Source organism: Cucurbita pepo, chromosome 2 (assembly GCF_057944985.1).
Source record: "Cucurbita pepo subsp. pepo isolate OVF chromosome 2, ASM5794498v1, whole genome shotgun sequence".
Classification (NCBI taxonomy): Eukaryota; Viridiplantae; Streptophyta; class Magnoliopsida; order Cucurbitales; family Cucurbitaceae; genus Cucurbita; species Cucurbita pepo.
In genome coordinates, this window is record NC_141799.1 from 453213 (window position 1) to 477944 (window position 24732).

Genomic DNA, 24732 nt, shown 5'->3' on the forward strand with positions numbered 1-24732 from the left:
CCACATCAATCATATCATAAGGTCCCATTCATATCATTTTTTTACCTTTAATATTGATTCCTAAGACAACCCCATGTAGTAAAGTGAACACCAATCAGAATTTAAGCTATTATTATATAAAATATTTACATCCAACAAATTTACAAATTCACCCCTCTTCCTACGATGATCTGTGAAACAACAAACAACTTTTATTTACTTGAGAAACAAATCAATTTCTCCTTGTGTATATTAAGTATCGACAATTAAAAATCAAAGCACAAATGAAAATATATTTGAGCCAAAACACGAAGCACACGGATCTGATGTGTAGTTTGGGTCAAGCAATTTGCACCCAAATTCCCTCGCTGGGAATTTCCTGATGAACGACGTATAATATATAATACCCCGACGGTGCAACGTTAAGTGATCCCGGAATTGTAACTTCAACTTCATATTTCGAACTCCCTCTGAGTCTAAACGCCCTGCTCCCCAGATTCAACAGCCTCTGATTCATGGAGAACGAATGAGTGTTGAACGCCGGCGACAGAATCGTCACCGACACCTTTGTCGGGGCGACCTTTCCGGGGACTGTGAAGCCCACCTTCAATGCTTGTCCATGGCGGACCTTCGCCGGGGAAATTGGGTATTGGATTGCTGGTCGGAGAAATGAAAATTCAGGATCTAAATACGAAGGGGAAAATGCTTCTAAGCTTAATTCAGTTGGAAACAGAACGCCGGTGAAATTGTATAACGAATTCGGATTACTGCCGCCAACTAGAACACGACCGTCGCGGAGTAGAATCGCTGTCGAGTGGTACATTCGGGGAATCGTTGTCGGATTTTGCAATTCGAATCTCCGACCGAGAGGGTTGTTTGTGTGGTACAGAACCGGGTTCAAAACCGGTTTACGGCCGAGTTCCCACCCGGCGGTACCGGCGGAGCCTCCGTTAATGAGCAAAACGTTGCCGTTTGGAAGCAACAACATATCAACCATCACTCTGGGTTGCGGCATTGTTTCCATGACCCACTTGGGATTCCCGTCTGTAATTTTGATTCTGGCACAAGTTTTCAATGCCTCAACGAAAACCCCTCGATTGGCCTTAGTATAAGACCCTTTCGGAGCTCCGCCGCACACCAATACCTCAACTTCGATGGATTTAGCATCCAATTTCAACGGCAGCATCACGGCGGAGCCAGTACTCGGGTAACACCTTGGCTCGCCGTCGGGAATTGCCGGAAATGTCTTGACGACTCTGTTTTTGGTGTAATCGAATAAAATCGCACGATTGTTGGCAAATATGAATAAATTCCCATCCGGTTGAAGAAAAACAAATGGGTATAAATTGTTTTCGATATTATTGTCGTTGGTCTCTGCCAAGAAGGGCAAATTGAACAATTTTTGAGTTGCGGCGCTTTTCGGGTAGAATTCGTAATTGAACTGTCTCCGACCGCCGATGATGATCTGTCTACCGTCGGGGAGAATATGGTTAGTAGCATACCACCGCCTGGCTAATAATCCCAACTGAATCTCCTTCCAGTCGCAGGTGGAACAGGGCTCGAATGTTCTGACCTTCCGTTCGCCGGAATTAAAGCCGCCAGTTTGAACTAGAGTGCCGTCGGTGAAAACAGAGCCGGAGGAACACCAAACGTCGGATTGGACCATGAGTGGTCGGAAAGTGTTGGCGATGACATTATACTCGATTGAGTGGGCCGTACAGTCGACTTTTATGACGGCTTTAGGGTCTCTAAGGCATTTTCCTCCAGGCAAAGAAAGATTGGAAGGACCAAAATCGGTGCGATCGAACATCACAACGCGGTCGTTTCGAAGTAGCTGCATGTGCATGGCGGCAATGCCGACGCTTTTCTGCAGCAGCCGCCACCTCCCGCCGGCCGCCTCCGTGAGAGGCAGGCCCGAGCAGAGTATGAGGGCAAAGAAGAGTGATAAAATTATGGAAGGATTATACATAATGGCAGCTCTGGAAGTGCTTTTGATCTGGTTTTGATGGGTATGCATGGCTTGGATTTATGGGGCGGTGGCTTGTTTATTTATACACGTTTTGGGCTCGCACGAATAACAAAATGCGTGGGATTGACGAAACCCTTTGAATTTCCAAATAATAATAATAATAATAATAATAATAATAACTATCTTTTAAAAAAAAAATTATCCAACATTTTAAGATTAATTTGCAACGTTTCAAATAATATGGATGAATGAATTTTCAATTTACTTTGAATTTGAATTTTCAATTAATAAGTAGTCATGGGTGGTTTTATTATTGTTATTATCGAAGGGGTGCTTTTATTTTATATTATTTAAATAATATTTTCAAAAGAATTTAGGGTGTGTAATATATTTAATTTTTTTTTAGCTTTGAAAAGACGTGAGGTTATTTGAATTTTTGATTAAATGAATTAAGATAAAAACAAGGGTAAATAAATAAAATACAACATTAAATAAATTATTGTTGTCTTATATGCCCTTGTCTTGTTCACTTATTCACTTAGTCTGCTTCATAAATGCTACTTGTTGTCAAATTCTTTTTAAAATCACCCGATTATGTTGATCCATTGGGAAGGTTGACCCGACATTATTTTTTTGTGTTAATACAACCCGTATTGATCTGTTTTTCAATCCATAACTAATTTAATTTTATGTTTTTTTTTTTTTTTTCTTTTTTAAGTTTGTAAGGGTTTAAATATTTAATCTATTAATAAAAAATAAAAGGTTATGTTCATGTTAGACTGTAATATTCTGTCCTTTTTTTAATTATCAATTTGCATCTATTATTTATTATTCTAAGTAACAAAATGTATATTGTAAGAATCTTTAACTAGCAATATAAAAAATAGAAAGTAAAGCATTAATATAAGAACTAAAACTTACAAGACGCATATATGCCTAAAACACCCCTAGGATGTCGAAGTTGAATTTATTTATACATAAATAATAATATTAATGATAACACGTCTTGTTTTTGGCCAAGCTAAACAATGTTGGATTAGTAAGGTGAGTGACATTAAAATTGTACGTATGAGAAATTATTTTGACGGTGAATCGTGTATGTTTAGTGTCACTACCATATTATCTTGGCTGCAGATAGCAATTCAAATGTATGATTAAGCTTCGGGTCACGTTTGAGATAAAATGTTTTTAAAAGTGTATGTGATAAAATGCGTTGAAAACAATATTATAGACTAAAAGCATATAAACAACAACCACAACTTTGATAGAATATAGCTCGAGTAAAAACAATTGATGACCAGTCACATTTCATATAATATATTTTAGTGTATTTTAGCTATGGGGTGTAAATATGATTTTAATGAACGGTCCTCTACTCCATATTGACATGACAGAGATAGTAATGACCTAACTATACAGGAAAATAAGTAAAAGGGGTTTGGAACGAGTATATGACCATGGACAACACGTTTTGACCGAGACATCCGACACTTGGCTATAAACAACCCACCTTAGATAAACCGTGAAACTTAGCAGCGGAGGATACTTTGTACCGTGCATTGAAGATGGAAAAAAATTAATATTTTGTAAGACGATTATTCTTATTTTTAAATTACATATAATTAAAAACTTAAAATATAATATAGTGAAGATTGTGTGTGTTGGAGGCCAAAGCTTCTCACCCAACGCTTCATATAGAATATTAATATAATATATATATAATTTAAAAAGGAACCGTTGTGTGACGTGCCGGAGACTTAGTCATCAAATATTATTTAATATGATCTTATGTGATACGGGAAAGCTTTTAGCAATGGTTTATTTTTTTTATTTTGTTTTTCAAACCAATTATTGATTTCTCATTAATTTATTTATTTTTTAACGCTTCCAGCTATTGATTATTTCTTAGAATTTTCTGATTTAGACATGATAAGGGCAGTATTGTAATATCCATAAGTGTGATAGATAAGTCTATTTTTTTATATTTAATTTTTAATTAAGTCATAATAACAAATACATCTCTCAACATTCCAAACATAAATATAATTTATTTCATGTCTTTTAGCTCCATAAATTAAATGCATAAATAAAAATTTATGATCATAATCTTATCTATGGATGATAAAAATTAGACTTTCTCCCCTAATAATAATATCGAGCCCATCAAATATACACCATTGATTATTAGAAAATAGAAAAATATATATTTAATAATTTTTAGCAAATAAGTATTCATTTTATTATTTTTAAATTACCATATATTCGTCATTTTCTTATTTGCTTTCGTTTCACATGGAGTTTATGTATATATTTCTTGTAAAAAGAAAAAAAATTATATAAAGTTAAAAAATAAAATATCCATTCAAACACGGATGAGATATAGCGATAATGATAGTTGCAATGAAGTCGATAAACTTGTTTATGGTTCGAAACTTGAACAAGGCAACCTTGGATTATTTTCTTTATATCTATGTTTTCCTTTTTATTTAATAGAAAAAAATAATATCATAAATAAAAGAGAAAGCAATAATATTATATATGTACATTTAGGATAAAATAATATTATTTAGTAGATGTCAATTATCGTTATATATATTGGGTAACATCAATTAGTTTGATTATACGTGTGTACTCGTGTAACAGCTCAAGCTCACCACTAGTAGGGCTTTCATTTTTGAGTTTGGGAAACTCAAGGTTTTTAAAACGCATCGGGAGAGGTTTCCACACCTTTATAATGTTTCTCCCACCCTTATAAATAATGTTTCGTTCCTCTCTCCAACTGATGTGAGATCTTACCATCCACCTCCCTTCAGGGCCCAGTGTTCTCGCTGACATACTATCCAGTGTTCACCTCCATTCGAGGCTCAACGTCCTCGCTAGCACACTGCCCGGTGTCCACTCCTTTTGGGGCTCAGCGTTTTCACTGGCACACCACCCAGTGTTTGTCTCTGATACCAAGCCCACTGCTAGTAGATATTGTCCATTTTCCTTCCGGGCTTCTCCTTAACGTTTTTAGGATGCAATTGTTAGGGAGGAGTTTTCACACCCTTGGAAAAAATATTTCGTTCTCCTCTCTAACCAATGTGGGATCTAAGAGTCAGTTTTGGTGGGTGGATTGTTACCATCGTGGGATTGTTACCATCGTGGCCAACGCAATTGACATACATTTTATGGGTCCTTAGATTACAATATTTCAACAGTTTTTTAATAAAAAAATTACAGTATTTTAACTAACAAATTCAAAATTTATACGAAAGCATGTTGGCATTGTACATGGATTTCTTCATCTTATTCATAGGTGGTTTTAAATTGTTAATTATTCATACACTATGATTCAAAATATGAAGGCAAATTACAATGAATATAACCAATATGAACAAAAACAGTAATCCACCTCGAAAAAGAATTGGAACAGCGAAATCAATTATCCAAGTATTTGAATCCAAATGCCTTCACTGGGAATGCACTGATGAACAACAAATAATAGATAAAACCCAGGCGGTGCAATATTACTGCCAACAGGAGCGCTAACCTCCACTTCATACTTCAGATCCGGCCATATGTTCGTTGTCACATTGCCCACGCCGAGCACCAACAGCCTCTGGTTCATTGAGAATGAATGGGTATTGAACGGCGGAGCCAACATGGTTACCGACACTTCCGTCGGGTCTAATTCGTCGATCACCGTAAACTCCACCTTGAAAGTTTGTCCGTGGAGAAGCATCATTTGAGACCATGGTGTTAGTATTGTGGGACGTAAGGCCAAGAATTGAGGGTCAAGATATGAAGGATGAAATGCTTCTATGCTAAGTTCCGTCGGAAAAAGTGTGCCGGAAAAATTATAAACCGGATGCGGGTTGCTCCCACCGACGAGGATACGGCCATCACGAAGCAAGATCGCTGTCGAGTGGTACATACGGGGGATTTTACTCGGGGCGTTCATTTCGAATCTTGCACCGGGTGGTTTGTTGGGTCGGTACAGAACCGGGTTCAGTACCGGTTTCCGGCCAAGTTCCCAGCCGGCGGTGCCGAAGGACCCGCCGTTGATCAGCAAAACGTTGCCGTTTGGAAGCAACAACATGTCGCCCATAACCCTGGGAAGTGGCATAATCTCGATAAGCCATTTGGGGTTTGGACTGGTAATTTTGATTCTTGCACAAGTTTTGAGTGCTTTGACGAAAATTCCATTGCGAGCTTTAATATGAGCTCCTTTTGGAGCTCCACCGCAGATCATGACCTCCACTTCAATGGATTTCGCCTGCAAATCCAACGGAAGCATCACAGCCGATCCAGTACTCGGGTAATTCCTCGGATTGCCGCCACGAATTTCCGGGAAGGCTTTAAGAACCCTGTTCTTGGAGTAGTCAAATAAGATGGCTCGATTATTAGCGAATATGAATAAACTCCCATCGATATGAAGAAACACAAATGGGTACAAATTGTTCTCGATTTCGCCATCGTTGGTTTGCACCAAGAACGGCAAACCATATGCCTTGGCTGCAGATTTAGTCTCCGCCAAATGCCAATAAAACGATGCAGGTTTAGGAAAGATTTCATAGCTGAAGCTGTTCCGGCCGCCGACTATGATCTGGCTGCCATCGGGGAGAATGTGGTTGGTGGCATACCACCGGCGGGTGAGCAACCCCATCGGAATCTCTTCCCAGTCACATCCTCGGCACGGTTTTAAGATCCTGACGGTACGGTCGCCAGCTTTGAAACCACCAGTTTGAACCAGAGCGCCATAGTGCACAGCTCCACCCGACGAGCACCACATACTTGACTGAATAGCGAGTGGCCTGAATGAGTTGGTGGCGACGTCGTACTCGACAGAATGAGTAGTACAATCGAACCCGATTCGACGTCCATTGTAGATTCTTGAGCACTTTGCTTTGGGGAACGACACGTTCGATGGGCCAAGGTCGGTGCCATCGAACATGACGACACGGTCGTTGTGGAGTAGCTGCATGTGCATGGCTGAAATGCCGATGGCGTCCTGCAAAAGTGTCCAGTAGCCGGTGCAGGTGGAATGGGAAAAAGACATTCCGGCGAGGAGCAACACATGGCAGAAGAACAGAACCACCGACTGCTTATTCATATCTTTTAAAAGAACGATCTTGAGACGGCGATGAAACTAAAGAACAAGAAAGAACCAAGAAGATTCAATTGGGCAAGCCAAAATTAACCGGCATCTATCATGCAGAACCTAACGCTCAATCAAGATTAGCTTCTTGAAGAGTTCAAGAAGAAACATGAACAACAATTAGCGTAACCTATAATATCTCAGTCTCCTATGATCAAAGTACCAACTATAGAACACTGAGAGCCCCAACAAAGTCTCATTCCGTGAAGTGAAGAGATGCTACAGATGCGAAAAGTTGGAAGGGTGCTTTTTACCTTTTATCAGTAAATGCACCACAGTGAAATAAATTACAAAAAGATTAAAAAGATTAAAAAAAAAAGAAAATAATAATAATAAATAAAGGTACATCAGGGCATGGTAAGTCAGATGCCTATACCCTCATCCCAAGCGAGAAACAACGGCAGCCATTTGAATTCAAGTTCGAGGAGGATAGAGTTCCCAGAGTGCCACTGTTCTGTCTTCTGACGCAGATGCCATTAATTTACAGTTGTCCGAGTATGATACAGCATTACACTGCAAATATGGAAAGCAATACGCTTAAAAGCCAAAAAAAAAAAACTACTGAACGATGAGAAGCAGGAAGAAGATTATGCAATATAAGATGGACTAATAACGAGTTTGTAGCCATAGCCACTTCAAATTCATCATGGGTAGATGTGAAATCCTTTTGCTATATTGTCCAGGCTCTAAACGAACCATGAAGAAAACAAAATGACCCATTGTATAATGGAAAGCTAGTTTCAAAGCTGTTAAGAAAATGAAAAGTTGTTTGATAATTTGTTCCGTTCCAAGGAATGCCAGAATTCTCATCTCCTCATCAAGAATCAAGATCCACAGAAAACTAGAAACGAAGTCGGTGAACACATAGTATGAAGAGAGAAAAGAAGAAAAAAAGCTAAATGTAAAACGTTTGGTACTATTGCCATATAAAGAAAGTCATACCAAGGCCTGATGATACTTCAATATAGCAAGGGGGCTTCCTTTCCGATAATTATATATCCGTACTCTGCCACAGGGAGAAAGAAAACAAATTAAGCAAGAGATCATCTTTCGGATCATGTTTCACATATTTCACAGTATCATGCAGCATAAACAATCAAACATCAGTCACGTGAAACATTAAAGATTTCATGCTGAAAGGTTCATTCCAACAGCAATCTCATAGAAGATCTTTTGAAAGAGTAGTTTGACTGGGACAGCTAGACAATAGAACACAGGGATACACGTCTCTCCATTGGCTCTGCACTACTTCATTCACCATCTTCCTTTGAGATTAAATATCTTCGTTTTGGGGCATATTTACAGGCACAGCAGATATATATAAACCACAGCACACCACACAATTTTCAAGCATAACATTGCTAACCTGTGATCCCAACCAGCAGTTGCAGCAATCTTGTCATCTGGTCGAATAGAGACCTTTGCTATGCCAGGCCGTTCCAAAGTAATTTCTTTCTTCACTAGACATGTCCCCTTTATAACCCAAGAGAACCAAAATAAATTTCACATATAAAAGCGCAAAATGGCAGTTGCCCAAACACTTGCATCTATACTAGTAATGGACCATGAAATAAACGTAATTTTTATAGACAGTAAACAATGAAATAAAGCCATCTCAATCTACAGACATTTCAACAACTAATGGGACCATCAGAAAACTTCTATTATTATCATATGAAAACTTCATAGCATAGAGAAACACGCTCAAACACCTTTTACTATCATATTAAAACTTCTCCTTGGGAAGAATGCAAGATTCAAAATATTCTCATTGATTCATGAAAGGCATTTGAAGAGTCATGATGAACATCCCCTCCACCAAACAATTATTGAGCTGAATATTAGGACAGTCATTCACCCACCCCTCATATTGTCAAAAAAATCTAATATTAGAACAAGTCAACATAAGCTATTAGCCTATTTACTACATAAGGAAGGTTTAAGTTATGTAATTTTTTACTAGCCGAATATTTCATTATTACAGAACTAATATATCATATTTAAGTAGCGTCATTTTTTAAAGTAAACTTTTGTACACTTTCAATACCATGGAATGATCCAAACTAAAAGTCACAATTTTGTCGTCTGCAGCTCCTGAGATACCACCATTGCAAGATCCATCAACGCAAATGCTTAGAACTGCAAACAAGATAATCAAAATCGTGGCTTTTCACTGAGGAAAGAATACATAGAAGTCCAGAATATTCAGACAAGCACCTGGCTCTGAATGACACTTCACTGATGTTACAGGAACACCCGGATTCCTTAGATCCCACCAAAGCATGGAACCATCCTCGTATCTAAATAATGAAAAGAAACTTAAACTTGCATTCCAGAGGATTAAACAGTGAAATTGATTAAGCCTATGAACTGTAAAGCAAGAACCAAAGATGGCATGATCAGAATACATGTTCATTAAATAAGATTGTGATAAACTATGAGAGTATAACTGTGGTCACAATTTTTGGACGGTAGATGATGTGATGTTAGGCAATGATCAACTTAAGAAGTTATGGGCAATATGACGAGACGAAGAGAAAGATACACATGAACATCTTTGTTCTATTTGAGTATTTTTAACTAGTACATAATTGGCTAAATTATAAAGCACACTCTTGAACTTTGCCATTTGGTTAAAAAATACCCGTACTCTTTCAAAAGCTGCAATATTACCCTTAACCTTTCATATATGTTTCAAAACTATTCTTGAAGTAAAGATGTGTTAGATTATGGGACAAAATATCGGTTTCGGTGACTAGGAATGATATAGAGGTGACTAGGACGCTTGCATGAATTAAGTAAGAAAGAATAGTAGTCAAACACATCGGCTTTTTGTCCAACATTACAATGATTTTTTTACTCCAAGGGTATTTTTGAAACGTTTATGAAAGGCCAAAGATAATATTATAACTTTTGAAAGAATACGACATTCTTGAAACATAGGGCAACGGATATTTATTATAATTTAGCTTACATCATTTTGTATAAGTGAAGAGAAAGAAGGATGAAGGTAAAGAAGTACCCAGACAAGACATTTAAGAATCCCTGAGATTTAGACGGTAGAAAGGCTTGGACTGCCATGCACAATCCTGCCAGAGACAATTTTTTAAGATTTCATAGTCGGCATGAAAATTAGAAAAGAAAAACCAAAATTGATCATGTAACTAAAGGCTATGTTTGATTGTACAAATGGAATAGAATCAGAAAAGATATTAGAGACAAGTACTCGTTTGGTCACAAATAGGATAAGTCAATTCATCAATTCATTTGATTAAGTAATGAATGGTAACTATGCAAGTAAAAAATTAATAACTAATAATAACACTACAGTTATTTTAATTGTCATTTTGTTAAAGCTATTCTTTAATGATATTAAAAACATTGTTGTAAGAAATACTTAATGGTTTAAGCAAACCAATGAAACCAACCTCTCTCCTTGGTAGAGATATTTGGGCAATCCCCTTCACAGTTTGGAGGAAGTCGTAGCAACCTTTCCCCAGAATTCAGATCCCAAATTTCAACCTTTCATCACACACCGTAGAGAATAAGAAATCGAGGCCTCGGTACTCAATGGTATGTGGGTAAATATAGACAAGAATAATCTTCATACAAACCTCTGAAGATTGCTCCCCGGCAACAGCCACATACTTAAGTCCGTCCGCTGGTTTATCAGCAGAAGTCAGGAAAAACACCATTTTAATTAGCGTCATCACAACAATGTTAGAAGATGTACCATTATTCAACAATGGATAATGCGAAGACATTAGGCATATATAATCAAACATGCATTAGAAAAAAAAAATTACATGAACCATCGACTTGAAAGAACCTTCTGATATGCATGCCTGCTCAGTAGAATTTTCTTGAGTCTTTTCTCCACTGCAGCTCAAAGTTTCGACCTCGACGGGGTTCTGGTCTATATCATTACTATACTTAGGACCACCATCGTGCCTTGAAAAATCAGAAGACTGCTTCACCAGGGAGAGTTTGCAAAAGTGATAGGCATTTGTGTTGATTGTGACAGAGGGAACTCTGTTGTGCATAAAAATTACCAACAACGTATGTGAATTACCAAAAACAAAGAAAGACACCAAAAATTGTCCGAGTAAGATTAGAAATTTTGAAAGACGGGCCTCACGTAAAATCCGAATGTTCAAGATGAACAACCAGTTCAGACGATAATTTCATGTAAGGTTCAATAGAATTTATTCGTAAAAACATAGATTCTGCAGACTGCAACAGTGTTCTTAAAATGGTCTAAAGTTAGGGACATGCGTGGCCGGAAAAAGTAAAGAAAATTCTAGTGAATAAAGCATCGTAAACCAGCAAATACCTGGACAGAGCCCTATCATCAATATCCCAGCACTTCACAGTTCCATCCCTACCCTGGCTATACACAGAGGAGTTAAACTATAAGCATACACAACTCGCAAACCATTCAAGCAATGAACTAAAATTCCGTACTGGATAAGAAGATATGAAAGAAGAGCACCTGACAACTCTATTTGTCCCAATTGAACGACTACAAGCAATACTAATAATTCCGTGTGCCGCACTATGCACCCTGATATCAGTTATCCCAATCACAAATCAGATACAACACACAGAAGGAGCAAAAACTAAAAGCAACGAAGCAATAGTCAATACCATGCTGATGATACCGTTCTATGCTGAGCCGTGTCCCAAATACGCAACTCACCATCTGCAGAGCTAATATGAATCGCAATTACAACACTTTACTACCCGGCAGAATATTTCAAATAAATAAACAGAAGCAAAAGGCTCAAAAATGAAACAACGAGTGATCGGAGCTAATGGATACCCCGAAAAGAGAAGAGGTTCAGACGGATGAAAAGAAACGTCGGTGACAGAGGCCCGATGACCTCGGAGCACGACCACAGGGTCCGGCGGTGGCCTCTTACTCATTCTCACTCCAACGTCGCGTTTCCTTCTTTTCTAATTCTTCTCTTCACCAGGAAATTTGTAGTGCCGGTAAACCAACCGCGGGAGTTGGACGGCGTTTCTGAACTTTACCGCCAAAAGGCGACGACTTGTAAAGCCAGTCGGAGGGGCGATGGTCGGATTCTCCTAGACCTCCAATCGGAGACGGAGTAACTACAATTGGGAAGCTTCTCTTGTGGGCCGCATTTTCTGTAATGGGCCCAGGCCCAATAGCGAAAAACTAAAGCCCACTCCTCCCATCAATTCCTCCCGCCGACAATACCTTCGTATTAGTCCACTCCTGCCATTTAAAAGATAACCAACCGTGAAAAAAATTAAATTAATAATTAATAAACTTAATACAAGTACCTAAATTATTTGAAATGTTTTTTTTTTTGTTCCAATGTTTTTAATGTTATCCAATTTGTATGTCTAATGTCTAGTATTTTAAGTAAAAAAAACAACATTGAATTCCCTTTTTGTCCCTGATGATGAACACCCACCTACTTAAACAAACAAAAGAGAATAAACCAGCGGGCCTAGTGGGCCACCTTTGAAAAAGTAATTAAAAGATAATATTAGATAATACGAAATTCAGACTCATAAGTAATCATTTGATGACTAATTCGTTTGTGTTTATAATCCAATTTAAAACCCAATAATCTGATTTGATATCGATTTTATGTGTTTTTAAATCATGCCAGTTCACTCAAATTCATTCTCACAATCTAATATGGAAAACCGCTTTTATAAAGTAATTATACTATTAATTTTTTAAATCTCAAAGATTTCAAAGTGGGCTTAAAATTATTGTTCTTGTCATTTAAAAAAAAAAACGCATAAAGAATTTAATTACAAATTTGTAAAAAAAAAAAAAAAAAAAAAAAAAAAAAAAAAAAAAAAAGATTTAAGAGTAAAATGTTTTGGAATCAATTATTTGATGTGGATGACAATGAGGTGATTAACTTTTGGGAGTAATGAAAGTGATTGGGTGTTTAAAGTGGAGGAGGCCGCGATTGAAGCAAATTATCAAACACTTGATATGCAATAATTATAAGAACAAAGGAAAATGGGTATTGGAAGGGAAGCCCAGAACAAACAAAGAGTATTGTATTTTTTTTTATATTAACTCTATCTATCAAACTCAGTTGTCACTCTATTTATTAATTATAGTTAGGTTAATATATATATATATTATTATTATTATTATAAAGGAGTGTAATAAATATTAAATTAAAAAATTGGATGGAAAATTAGATAAAAGGAAGGAAGAGGGGGAGGGGGAATGGAAGAGATAATAAAGATAGGGCGGAGTTTGTCCTTTCTTTGTTTCTCTCATTTGGGTTTCTTCCAGATCCAATGAAACTAAGAACAGGGAGAAATCATCTCATGTTCGTATCCAAAATTAAAACCCTAATGGATTCTTTGATTTTTCTGCCTTTCTGATTTCTTTGTTTCTCCACTGCTTTTGTTTCCTTCTTTTCCTCTGTTTCCCCCTTTCCAGCAATGTCGACGAGAGGGAGCAGATCGGAGAAGGTGAAGAGGATCTTTCAGAAATTTGATGTTAGCCATGATGGGGGTCTTAATAGGGACGAAATGGCGGCGCTTGTTGTGGCGGTTAACCCTAGGGTCAAGTTTAGCGAGGAACAGATCAATGCTATTCTCGATGAGGTGTTTCGGACGTATGGGGATTTCATTCAGGGCGATAAGGGTTTAACTTTTGAGGGATTGTTGAGGACTTATGATGATGGTGCCGGAGATGTGGACCGTGACTTCGACGCGCTTGAATTGGAACTCAATCAGGATGATAACAAGGGAATTTTGGTCACTTCCGAGGCTTCTTCTTCTTCAATTGCCGATGAACGTGCTTTGGAGTCGCAGAAGAAGCAGAGGACTGCGGCGTGGGCGTTGTCGCCGAATCATGGTATTGTCTTCGATGATACTTGGAAGATCGTGGATGATTTGGAGGTTTTGATTAAGAGGTTGAAGACAAAGCAGGCTAAGGATGGGAAATTGAAGGCGGACAATTTCGATGCCTATTCGGATGCAGGCTGGTCGAGAGAATTGGGGCCGTCTTCAGAGCTTTCTGAGAAGAGGGTTTTCTGGGAAGAGTCCGGCCATGACTATGCTTCGTTTCTCAAGGAATTAGGGGTTTTGAGAACCCAAGCAGATCGAGCGCGGTCCAGAGAGGAGGCTTTTGATGGGCATATGGCAATTGGTAGGGTTTTATATGAGCACCAGTTTTTCAAAGAGGCTCTTGTTAGCTTCAAGAGGGCTTGTGAGTTGCAACCTACCGACGTGAGGCCGCATTTTAGAGCTGGGAACTGCTTGTATGTTCTTGGAAAATACAAGGAGGCAAAGGAAGAGTTTCTGTTGGCATTGGAGGCGGCGGAGGCCGGGGGAAATCAGTGGGGATATTTGCTTCCACAAATTTATGTGAATCTTGGTATTGCACTTGAAGGTGAAGGTATGGTTTTAAGTGCTTGCGAATACTATAGAGAAGCTGCTATTCTTTGTCCTACACATTTTAGAGCTTTGAAACTGCTGGGGAGTGCTTTATTTGGAGTAGGGGAATATAGGGCTGCCGTTAAGGCCTTGGAAGAGGCCATATTCATGAAACCAGATTATGCTGATGCTCACTGTGATTTGGCCTCTGCTTTGCATGCAATGGGGGAAGATGAGCGAGCAATTGAGGTGTTTCAGAAGGCAATTGACTTGAAGCCTGGCCATGTAGATGCTTTGTATAACTTGGGTGGACTTTACATGGACTTGGGTAGGTTCCAGAGAGCTTCAGAAATGTACACGAGAGTTTTAGCTGTGTGGCCTAACCATTGGCGGGCGCAGCTGAACAAAGCTGTGTCCCTGTTGGGTGCTGGGGAAGCTGAGGACGCTAAGAAGGCCTTAAAGGAAGCCTTGAAAATGACGAACAGGGTGGAGTTGCATGATGCAATATCGCATTTGAAACAGTTGCAGAAGAAGAAGTTGAAAGGCAATGGCAGTGCAAATGGTGAAGGGGCTTTTATAGTTGTGGAAGCCTCAAAGTTTAAGACCATTGGAGAGAAGACTGTTTTGAGACCGGAACTGTCAAATGCTCTCAAAATTAGATCTTTTCAGAAGATTACCAGATTGAATCGCTGTGATGTGGAACTTATTAAGAAGGAAATCAGTGAACATGATGTGCCAGTATCTTATTCAGGTGGTGGCGTGCCTGAGAAGTCCATACGCAAGCCTAGCTTGGAAGAAATTCTTCGTAGATTATTGAATTTCTTGAAGCCAGAGACGTTCCAAGGAGCTGTCAAAGCCATTAACGAGAGGATACTCTCTGTCCTGGACGAGACAGGCTCAGGAAGGGTGGACTTGGGGCTGTTTTTCGCCATTCTTGCTCCCATTTGCACAGGTCCCCCTGAAAAGAGAAAGCGGGTGGCATACGATGCCCTTGTATGGCGACCTGTGAACGACGGTGGCACTCAGATCAGAAAATTTGATGCAGTCAGGTATATCAAATTGTTGAGGGCCATATATATTCCTAGCCAAGGATCCAGTGAGATAATGGAAGTCCATGGACAGACAGACAATTCTGTGGTGTCCTTCACAGAGTTTCTTGTCATGTTCAATGACCAAGATTGGGGTTTTGGTATTATGTCCACCCTGTTGAAGCTAGAAAGCGGAGACAGAAATCGACATGGGAATCACGTATGCTCCGTTTGCCGCTACCCTATCATCGGATCTCGATTCAAGGAGATGAAATCACATTTTAGCTTGTGTAATCAATGTTATAGCGAGGGGAAGGTGCCTCCTTCAAGCAAGCAAGAAGAGTACAGATTTAAAGAGTATGGGAGTGAGGGTGAAGCAGTGAAAGACAAGTGCTTGTGTTTTACAATGCAATCCCATGATGATTCTTAGATAGGTTTCTCTCTTAATCCGTTGTCATGGTTGGTTTTAGGTGTTCAGTGTCAATTATATAACTTCGAATGTGTGCAGTGGGAGTTTTGCCCTTTGTATAATAATTCGGTTCTATGAAGCCCTCTGATATATTTGTTTGATTATTATTGCCCAACTACAAATTTCATCCTTTTAAATCTGTTCATTCTGTGATGGAAACTGCTGATTCTAGATTCCTCTGTTATATACACCACGGACATGTCACATTTAACACAATGCCAGCCAAAGTCTTTGTGTAGGGCCCAGTTTTTGTTTACTTTTTGTTATTTTATCACAAGTTTTAATCTGATCTCTGCTGTACTTGAAGGTCAAATGAACGAATCCAATGATTGATGATGATGCCAAATAATTGACGAGGAATACCATACAAGCACTAATATCTGCTCCCCATTGCAGCAATGTTCACAAAATCTCTTTCTGATGCATCATTTTAAGTGGGTCTTCTCTTCTTTGCTTTTCTTCATCTTATAGTTTTTTTTCCCTTCTCAGCTCTCCCTCAATTCCTCTGTTTTCACACTATTTTTCGTTCTTAATTTCTAAGGCAACTCAAGATTGAAGAGAACCTCAAATACATGTGTACTTCAAGATAGAATACGAGATAGTATAGTGATGTGATTATGTAAGATCCCACATCAGTTGGGAAAGAGAACGAAACATTCTTTATACGGGTGTGAAAATCTTTTCCCAGCAGACAGTGTTTTAAAATCATTGAGAGAAAACTTGAAAGGAAAACTCCAAAGAGGACAACATTTGCTAGTGGTGGGCTTGGGCCGTTACAAATGGTATCAGAGCCAGATACTAGGCGATGTGCCAACGAGGAGGCTGAGCCCAAAAAGGGAGTGGACACGAGGTGATGTACCAGCAAGGATGCTGGGTCCAAAGGAGGATGGATTGGGGGGTCCCTCATCAATTGGAGAAGAGAACGAGTGACAGCGAGGACGCTGGGTCTCGAAGGAGGTGAATTGTGAGATCCCACATCGATTGAAGAGGAGAACGAATCAATGGTAGTCTCATACAAGTGGATTCTCATTTTGCAATCCATTTTAATAAAACACCACATGCATGAAAGAAACATGACATGTCATCCACCTCGCATGACAGGAAAATTCAATTTAGTTCAAACACTGCTTATGCTTTGATCCAGCCCTCAACTAAGTCCCACGCCTCATAAATTAGGACACTTCATTGCCTTTGAAACTTGGAACAATCTTGAATTGCAGGGAGTTAGATACCACACAGATATAGCATGGCAGGAGTGACACTTGCTTCCTTTCTTTACTCTTTATTCTTCGGTGTAATGACGGTCACTATAATAACAGCATTATCCAAAACAGCTGCAGGATCACGTTTGTTGTCGCCATTATCAGCGGCACCCTTGACAACCCCTCATGGCATCCATGAATCTGAGGTGCAGGGAGATCGCAGTCGTTTCAAGGTTCTGTCAGAAATTGTAGCAGACTACGGGTACTGGAACCCAACCCCTGTGTTTGGAGGAGGATATGCAGACCCCATTCCCCATGAAGTCGAAGAATGACCCTGAAACATCGAGTTGTTCTGGTGTGATGCTATCGTAATACACTTGCCCTTCATATGAAGCTAACTATATATACTTTCATTGTATCATCCTTTACAAATGGTGCCACACATGGTTACAATACTATTAAATTGCTAAGAGAAGATAGAAATCGCAATAGTAAGATGTATTCAGAGAGTAATCCGAAGATATAAGAAATGAACTTTTCGTAGTTTTGATTTGGATTGTTACCTTTGTCTGAGAGCTTCTCCTTCCCTCTCGATTCGATTCGTTTGGTCCAATCGTCGAGGACCTGGAAAAAGAGGATGGTTCATTTTGAATAAACATATAAAGAACACTGAATAGATTCATTCAAGAAGAATTGTCATCACTTTAAACTTAAATTGCCATAGGAGTAAACAAAAATACACGATTATCTTGACGAAATCAAACTCGACTATTTATGGTCCTTGCGAAAGTACAAGTTGAAGCAACCAACTTTAGTTTTAAATAAATATGCTTTGATTGGAACATCTCAAGATGAGTTACAAGCTCTCTCTAAACTAAACATATAAAGAATTGGTCCATGGTGGACACCAAGGAATCATTGAACAGATTGTCCCATTTCTTGTCTTCTCTCCCTTCTCCAAGCATATAGATCATGGGCTCTACTTCGTTCCATATAAGAATTGTTTCAAGAACTTCTCCCCAGTACTTCGATCTTTGTCACAATGAATAATTGTCCAATTATGTAAGCATCAAGAAGCTCTTCCTCACCTGAAAAAAAATATTTACGATAATTATGGAAAAACAGTGAGGTTTGTAGTTAACATTAGTCAATTGAAGTTTATAGTTCGTTTGAGCAAAATCAGCTTTGCACTAGATAAGTGGTTTTTTTAATAAATTATTACATAGATTCACTAGGTTATATCCTTCGAAAAACTATTGTACCCCAAAAAAAAAAAAAAAATGAATGCAAGTGAACAGCTATCTCTTATAAATTGTGGCTTGTGAAGGTCTACAGTTAGGTAGCACCACCTCATTTTATTCGAAGACTAAGAGTAGTCTACAATTTCACAAGAAAATATAATGGATAATGAGTAAAGAGAACACTTTGATCAGCTATTGGTTTTTCAGGTTTTCCTTTCACAACAACAAGCAGCAAAAACAAATATATAATCAAAGAGAGAGATATTCCATAGCATCTTAGACATACCAACAAAAAATTCTGAACAATTTTGGGTTGGTATACTTACATAAGATGAATAGATGCTGGACCAGAAACAGCAACTACTTTCTGAGCACGATGAGTTTCCCCCTTGTAAAGTTCCTTCAATTCTTTTTTTGTGCGCCGTGCTTCACGTCGTGCTTCCTTGACAGCAGCCTGCATGCATGGATTAAGAGGCCATCATAAAAGAACAATAAAGGATAGGCTAATTTTAAATGCACAAGCCACTTATATCTACAATTTAGGCTTTCTAAAAGTAGCACAAAGATTTCTACTTAAATACTAAACAAATATCTCTAAACCATTAAAGACTCCGTGGATGAACTAAAACATAACACTAAGTGGAAGAAGGTAAACCTAGTTACCTTCCTCTCCTTCTTCTCTTCCTTGGACTCCGGACCGTGCAGCTTCCTCTTCTGTTGTTCAGTTTTCACGCTGCCATTATCTTTCACTTTGTCAACAACTTTTCGACCATGAGGTAGAAAGTCCACTGGTAGCTTCTCTTTCCCCTTGAGAGTTATCATAGAATTTTTAGAATTAAGGGCTCCAGAGACAGTTTCAGCCAACTTCTTCCTTCTGGTTATTTCAGGAGCTACAATCTTTCCAGGATGGTTATTGAGATTAGAACATGTAGAAACAATAGTTTCACAGTCCCAAACTTCTGATTCATCACTGCTCTCCTCAAATATGTATTCATCTTCAATGTCATCATCTTCATTTTGATATTTCTCAGCGTACTCCATGCATCGGTGAATTACATCACTGGCAGACTGCAAAAGCTCTTGATCTGCTGATCCTTCTTTACCACTCAATATATCCGCAGGAGCTTTATATCCTTGGTCAAGGTCCAAGTCATCCTTACTATGATCACCAAGGGCATGCTTGAGCTTCTGAGCAAGGGACTCATCTTCTTCAGCTACCCAACCATCATGCTCATCACAATCACTGCCACCATCGTCACCAGATGCATAGTCCCGGCTTAAGAGCTGCATCCATCATAAATAGTGAGGTAAATATAAAATTACCATAGAAAAATGTTGGAATGAGAGAAAATAAATATCTCAAGCACATAAAAAAAAGGGAATTCTAGTTCCCATCGCTTAGTGGCTCAAAATCATTAGATGGAAAAATGGTAAGAAAGGGATACTCCTGAAAGCATTCAAGAGCTTCCAACCCTCCCTAACCAAAACCGTTTATAGAGAAAAAAAAAAAAAGATTATAGCCGGATCCTACACTGTCCTATTGCCTCAGGTGCTTCATTATCACTTCATTACCCGCTAGCCCAATAAATGACTGGCATACAACAGGATCTTATACCAAGAACTCAGGTAATTGATTCACCAAGAGATCTCTCGGACAGTAATTCTAGTTCTACAGAATTTAAGGCAAAAATCTGATTAAGACCTAACCTAGATGGTAACATTGTTCTAGGTAGGATATCAAAGAATAAAAATAGATAAATAATTACACAAACTTACTGATATGCTTATATTTACGTCCCATCAAATTAAATCACAAAACTAAGGGGAAATTTGAAGTACGTGTACTGAGATCAGAAATCTAGTACAAATAAATATAATTCAGCGGAGACACGACCATTTGCAATGATGTTCCAGCTATTGTAATTCAATATTTATATGTCCTAAAAAGAAGGAATTATTCTTTTTCTTAATCAGTAAATTGGAGTCTCTACTCCTTGCATTATGTTTGTAGCCCACTATATAATCCTCGAGAGGGATTTGCCCACTGCAGGACTACCTCCAACAAGGTTGTTCAGTTATTAAATTAGCAGCCTGTGGCCTTCAACCATGAAATTGGAGGGTACTTCCAAATTTCACAAGCCCTTACCACAGAGGCACCTCTTGGCAGGAACAAAAGAAAATGGAGAAACCATTTATAATACCCATGAAGCAAAAAGAACCGAGGCAAACTACTGAAGTTTAGGTGAATTTCTTGGGTGAATATTTTTTACATTAATTTCCTACATTATTAATGCAGAATTGCCGCCATTGACAATTGAAATTAAAATTCACTAATCCACTAAAAAGAATCTCCTGGGTGGATACTTTTGGTAAGCACAGACAATCAAACCACCATCTGGAAAGGCAAGGCCTTATTCAATTTTACGGTAATCGAAACTCTGAACCAAAACAAAAAAGTACTGAAGTCTAACATTACAGCATTACTAGAATTTTCAATATAATACCAAATTAGATATAAACTCCCTACCTACAGGAACAAGTCAATAATCATAAAAGTATGAGTAAGAAAAATCTACAGAACTGCAATGCATAAGAAGTATTGGGAACTCACGGTGTCAAATTGATCATCCAAAAGCCGACGAGTTCGTGGCTTATCAACAGCATCCTCCACATGGTCAACATCTGCATCCTCAAAAATTTCGTCGCCAAAAGATTTGTTATGAATAATATTCTGGCTTCCTGTCGCTCTCTCAAAATCCTCAGCCACACTAAACTTATTATCCGTTGAACCATCCTCCCCTTCTTCACATAAATTTGCTTGAACTACAAAATCCTCCTCCAAATCCTCAACATCAGAACCAAATCGTGATAAATCATCATCATCAAGCAGTGCAGCTATTTCCGGGTCAATAGCATTTTGAACCTTGACTCCAACAGTCTTGGACGCAACTTTGTACATGATGTTCTCATCGGCATCACTGGTTCCTTGAGAAACAAGCACTCCGGAGGCATCATACGCCTACAATACAATCAAAGAAACATGGAACGGAAAAAGGTAAGAGCTTTGATCCAGAGAGGGCAAAAAAAAAAAAAAGCTTCATAAACCGTTGCTTATTTTCAGAAATATCTTAGCATTGTAGAATGGTGGATACGCTCACTCGTGCCTATAATCCATATCATGAACCGTTATAAATTCGCTTAAAATCCCACTCCATAGTTCATACTTCAATGCGGGAAAACATTAAAAAAAAAAAAATCAATAAAACAACCAACCTTCTCATCGCGTGGAAGCTGATTCAGCTTGGCCTTGGGGTTATTATAAAACGCCGAACCACCACCAGTATTCTTAATATCCCGAAGATGCAGCAAATAATTGTAACCATCGTCAGGAAAACCCAGCTCGAGAATTTCCCTTCTAACATTTTCCGGTAACGACGCAGGTCCACCAAGTTCCCCACGAGACCGCCCGGAAGCTCCAAAACCTCCGTTCTCTTCATCGTCGTAATCGTCAGGAGCATCGGCAAAGATCGAGTTAGGATTTTCCTCAAAGGAGGCAGAACCGGAAGCATCGACAGGACCATCGTCGAAGACAGGGAGAGTATAAGAGTGGTTGTCAACACGAACAAAAACACGGTCGGTGGCGGCAGTTCCATCGTAATTGGGATCGGATGAGTCACGCGCAAGTAATTGGAAAGTTGCGGATTTCTTCTTGTCGAAGAACTTCTTCTTCCCCATTGCGAATCGAAGAATATCAGTGGACTCTGCGCTGCGGATTTGTGAGATAAACCCTCTGTTCCCAAAACCCTAGACTTGACCCAGAGACGGAAGGTAAATTGTTAATTTTATTAAATATAAAAGCATAAAAATTATTAAAGATTTTTTTTTTCAGTTAAAAAATCAATTAAACACAAAATTAAATATTAAATTGCATATAAATTATTATTTAGTTGTATTTAAACAACTAGACTATCACAAATAAACTATTCATAAATTTAAAAAAAAAAAAAAAAAAAAAAAAAAAAAAAAACTCTTAAATGAATAATATTAAATAATCGAAAAGCAACTGATTATTTATACTTATGGTTGATTTTATATAATTAAACGATAATTATCATTAATCTAAAGTAATCATGGGTAATTAGAGCAAAGGGTAATCTTTTAAATTATATGTTAAGAATGAGAAATAGAAATAGAATTGGGATCGAAAGTATGATCTTCATTCAGGTTTACCACGTTTATATAGGATACAAACTATCAACTAATACCTAAAAATAGAAAAAATATATATCTAACTAAATCTGGTAAATAAATAAAATATACCGTTAATCAAATCTATACTAACAACTCCCTAAATATCTGAGATATATTCTAACTAATTATCACCGCAAAATATCCTCTTAATACTCCCCCTCAAGTTGGAGAGTGTATGTCGATCACACCCAACTTGTCCTTCAAAAAGTCAAATTGCTGTCTTCCCAAAGCTTTAGTAAAAACATCTGCCAATTGCATTTTGGTCGAAACATAACACGGTTTGATGATTCCAGCTTGTAACTTTTCTCGAACTATATGACAATCTATTTCAATGTGTTTCGTACGTTCATGAAAAACTGGATTGGCTGCTATATGTAATGCTGCTTGATTATCACAATATAATAATGCTGGTTCGGACAGTGGAACATTCAAGTCTTGAAGAATGTATCTTAACCAAGTTAACTCTAAACAAGTATTTGCCATAGCTCGATACTCGGCTTCTGCTGATGATCTGGACACATTAGTCTGCTTTTTAGACTTCCAAGAAATAATTGAATTTCCGAGGAAAATGCAGAACCCAGAAATAGATCGTCTGGAAGTTCGACAACCACCCCAGTCAGAATCGCAATATGCCTGTAATCTTAAATTGTTTTCAGATGGCAGTAGAAGTCCTTGACCAGGAGTGCCTTTGATGTACCTCAGAACTCGAAGAGCTGCCTCCCAATGTGGTTTTCTTGGTTCATGCATAAATTGGCTAAGCATACGAACTGAATAAGCTATGTCAGGCCTAGTGACGGTCAAATATATTAATCTGCCAATCAACCGTCTGTATTTACTTGGATCATTCAACTTCTCTCCTTCAGTTAAAGAAAGTTTCAGATTTTGCTCCATAGGAAATTTGTCTGGACGTGCTCCTGTAAGACCTGTGTCTTGAAGTATGTCTAGAGCATACTTCCTTTGAGACATAAAAATCCCTTTTCTAGATCGAGAAAATTCAATGCCTAGAAAATATTTCAAATTTCCTAAATCTTTGATAAGAAATTTCTGGAGTAAACTAGTCTTGAGATATTGAATTTCTTCGAGATCATTGCCTGTCAACAGAATATCATCAACATAGATTAGAACTGCAGTGAAAGAAATACCTTTACTCTTAGTAAACAAAGAGTAATCTGCTTTGGACTGAGTGTAGCCTGCATTTTGTATAGTTGTAGAAAATATGGAGAACCAATTGCGAGAAGCCTGTTTCAATCCATAAAGAGATTTATGGAGCCGACATACTGTATTCTCCCCCTGTCGGCGAAGACCTGGTGGTAAAGACATATAAACTTCCTCGTCTAGATTACCATGGAGAAAGGCATTTTGAACATCCAACTGATGGGTGAACCATTTTCGAGCAGCAGCAACAGTGAGTAAGCAACGAAGTGTAGTAAGTTTTGCTGTAGGGGAAAATGTTTCTGTGTAATCAATACCTTCAACCTGAGTGTATCCCTTTGCTACCAGTCGAGCTTTATAACGTTCAACAGAACCATCAGAGTTGTATTTAATTTTGTACACCCAACGACAACCAATAGCTTTATGACCAAGTGGTAGAGGAACGAGAGACCATGTATGATTACGTTCCAAAGCTGCAATTTCATCATTCATAGCCTGCTGCCATAACGGGTCGCCAACTGCCTCGTCATAGGTTTTAGGTTCTGTCTGGGATGTAATAAGAGCTAGAAAAGCACGTTGAGTAGGAGAAAAACGAGAGAATGAAAGGTAATGATGAAGGGGATACCTGGTGCCAGTGCCGGGACTTGAGCTAGAGGTTAAATGATTGGCTCCAGAAGACATCTCATAATCCTTATGCCAAGCTGGAGGCTGTTTAGTACGAGTAGAACGTCGAAGTGGAGCTGATGTATCAAGTGGGATAGGATTGGAATTAGTGGGCGAATCTGGAGAAGGTGGAGGAGACGACGGAGTAGTAGGTGAAGGGATAGGAGGTGAAGGAGGAGTAGGAGGTGAAGGAATAGAAGGTGGAGGATGGATGTTTGAGTAGGATGGATCATGAAGTGGTACAATAGGAGT

The 24732-nt window shown here is 38.4% G+C and overlaps 4 protein-coding genes and 1 pseudogene across 7 annotated transcripts; 1 reads left to right on the top strand and 4 right to left on the bottom strand.

Annotated features, from left to right (window-relative positions):
* Nucleotides 1-79: 79 nt before the first annotated feature.
* LOC111788891 (glyoxal oxidase-related protein) lies at nt 80-2018 on the bottom strand. The gene has a single exon (XM_023669462.2). It carries the CDS (start codon nt 1994-1996, stop codon nt 320-322), a length of 1677 nt encoding a protein of 558 aa, XP_023525230.2. The 5' UTR covers nt 1997-2018; the 3' UTR covers nt 80-319.
* Nucleotides 2019-5290: 3272 nt separating this feature from the next.
* Nucleotides 5291-7126, bottom strand: LOC111789018 (aldehyde oxidase GLOX1 pseudogene; annotated as a pseudogene).
* A 139-nt stretch (nt 7127-7265) lies between these two features.
* Nucleotides 7266-12294, bottom strand: EMB2757 (Transducin/WD40 repeat-like superfamily protein). 3 transcript variants are annotated; one of them, XM_087121651.1, is made up of 13 exons: nt 11911-12294; nt 11736-11798; nt 11581-11652; nt 11422-11478; nt 10892-11120; nt 10703-10744; nt 10517-10610; nt 10111-10177; nt 9306-9388; nt 9136-9227; nt 8455-8561; nt 8031-8094; nt 7266-7601 (listed from the first exon to the last, which is right to left on the bottom strand). In XM_087121651.1, exons 1-13 carry the CDS (start codon nt 12012-12014, stop codon nt 7503-7505), a joined length of 1173 nt encoding a protein of 390 aa, XP_086977777.1. In that variant the 5' UTR covers nt 12015-12294; the 3' UTR covers nt 7266-7502. The 3 variants fall into 3 exon arrangements, with proteins under 3 accessions (XP_086977777.1, XP_023525400.2, XP_086977776.1); XM_023669632.2 differs by having other exon boundaries at nt 10703-10749; nt 10918-11120; nt 11911-12291; XM_087121650.1 differs by having other exon boundaries at nt 10703-10749; nt 10918-11120; nt 11736-11790; nt 11911-12010.
* A 996-nt stretch (nt 12295-13290) lies between these two features.
* LOC111789017 (putative TPR repeat-containing protein At1g05150) lies at nt 13291-16075 on the top strand. Its single transcript, XM_023669629.2, has one exon. It carries the CDS (start codon nt 13536-13538, stop codon nt 15930-15932), a length of 2397 nt encoding a protein of 798 aa, XP_023525397.2. The 5' UTR covers nt 13291-13535; the 3' UTR covers nt 15933-16075.
* Nucleotides 16076-17833: 1758 nt separating this feature from the next.
* On the bottom strand, nt 17834-22251 carry LOC111789019 (Low temperature viability protein). Of its 2 annotated transcripts, XM_023669631.2 has the most exons (5): nt 21688-22251; nt 21026-21433; nt 19078-19698; nt 18741-18868; nt 17834-18261 (listed from the first exon to the last, which is right to left on the bottom strand). In XM_023669631.2, the coding sequence occupies exons 1-5, from the start codon at nt 22147-22149 to the stop codon at nt 18258-18260; spliced, it is 1623 nt and encodes a 540-aa protein (XP_023525399.2). In that variant the 5' UTR covers nt 22150-22251; the 3' UTR covers nt 17834-18257. The 2 variants fall into 2 exon arrangements, with proteins under 2 accessions (XP_023525399.2, XP_086977584.1); XM_087121458.1 differs by lacking the exon at nt 17834-18261 and having other exon boundaries at nt 18737-18868.
* Between the last annotated feature and the right edge of the window lie 2481 nt (nt 22252-24732).

Excerpts from the sequence above, each read along its gene's own strand:
- EMB2757 (XM_087121651.1), bottom strand. The coding sequence starts at position 12,014 with ATGAGTAAGAGGCCACCGCCGGACCCTGTGGTCGTGCTCCGAGGTCAT. Across the intron at positions 11,799-11,910 it reads GAACCTCTTCTCTTTTCGGG|CTCTGCAGATGGTGAGTTGC; the intron begins GTATCCATTAGC and ends GATTCATATTAG. Across the intron at positions 10,178-10,516 it reads TATCTCTACCAAGGAGAGAG|GATTGTGCATGGCAGTCCAA; the intron begins GTTGGTTTCATT and ends TGTCTCTGGCAG.
- LOC111789019 (XM_023669631.2), bottom strand. The coding sequence starts at position 22,149 with ATGGGGAAGAAGAAGTTCTTCGACAAGAAGAAATCCGCAACTTTCCAA. Across the intron at positions 19,699-21,025 it reads TGGATGATCAATTTGACACC|CTCTTAAGCCGGGACTATGC; the intron begins GTGAGTTCCCAA and ends TGATGGATGCAG. Across the intron at positions 18,869-19,077 it reads AAGAGAAGAAGGAGAGGAAG|GCTGCTGTCAAGGAAGCACG; the intron begins GTAACTAGGTTT and ends CCATGCATGCAG.
- LOC111789017 (XM_023669629.2), top strand. The coding sequence starts at position 13,536 with ATGTCGACGAGAGGGAGCAGATCGGAGAAGGTGAAGAGGATCTTTCAG.
- LOC111788891 (XM_023669462.2), bottom strand. The coding sequence starts at position 1,996 with ATGCATACCCATCAAAACCAGATCAAAAGCACTTCCAGAGCTGCCATT.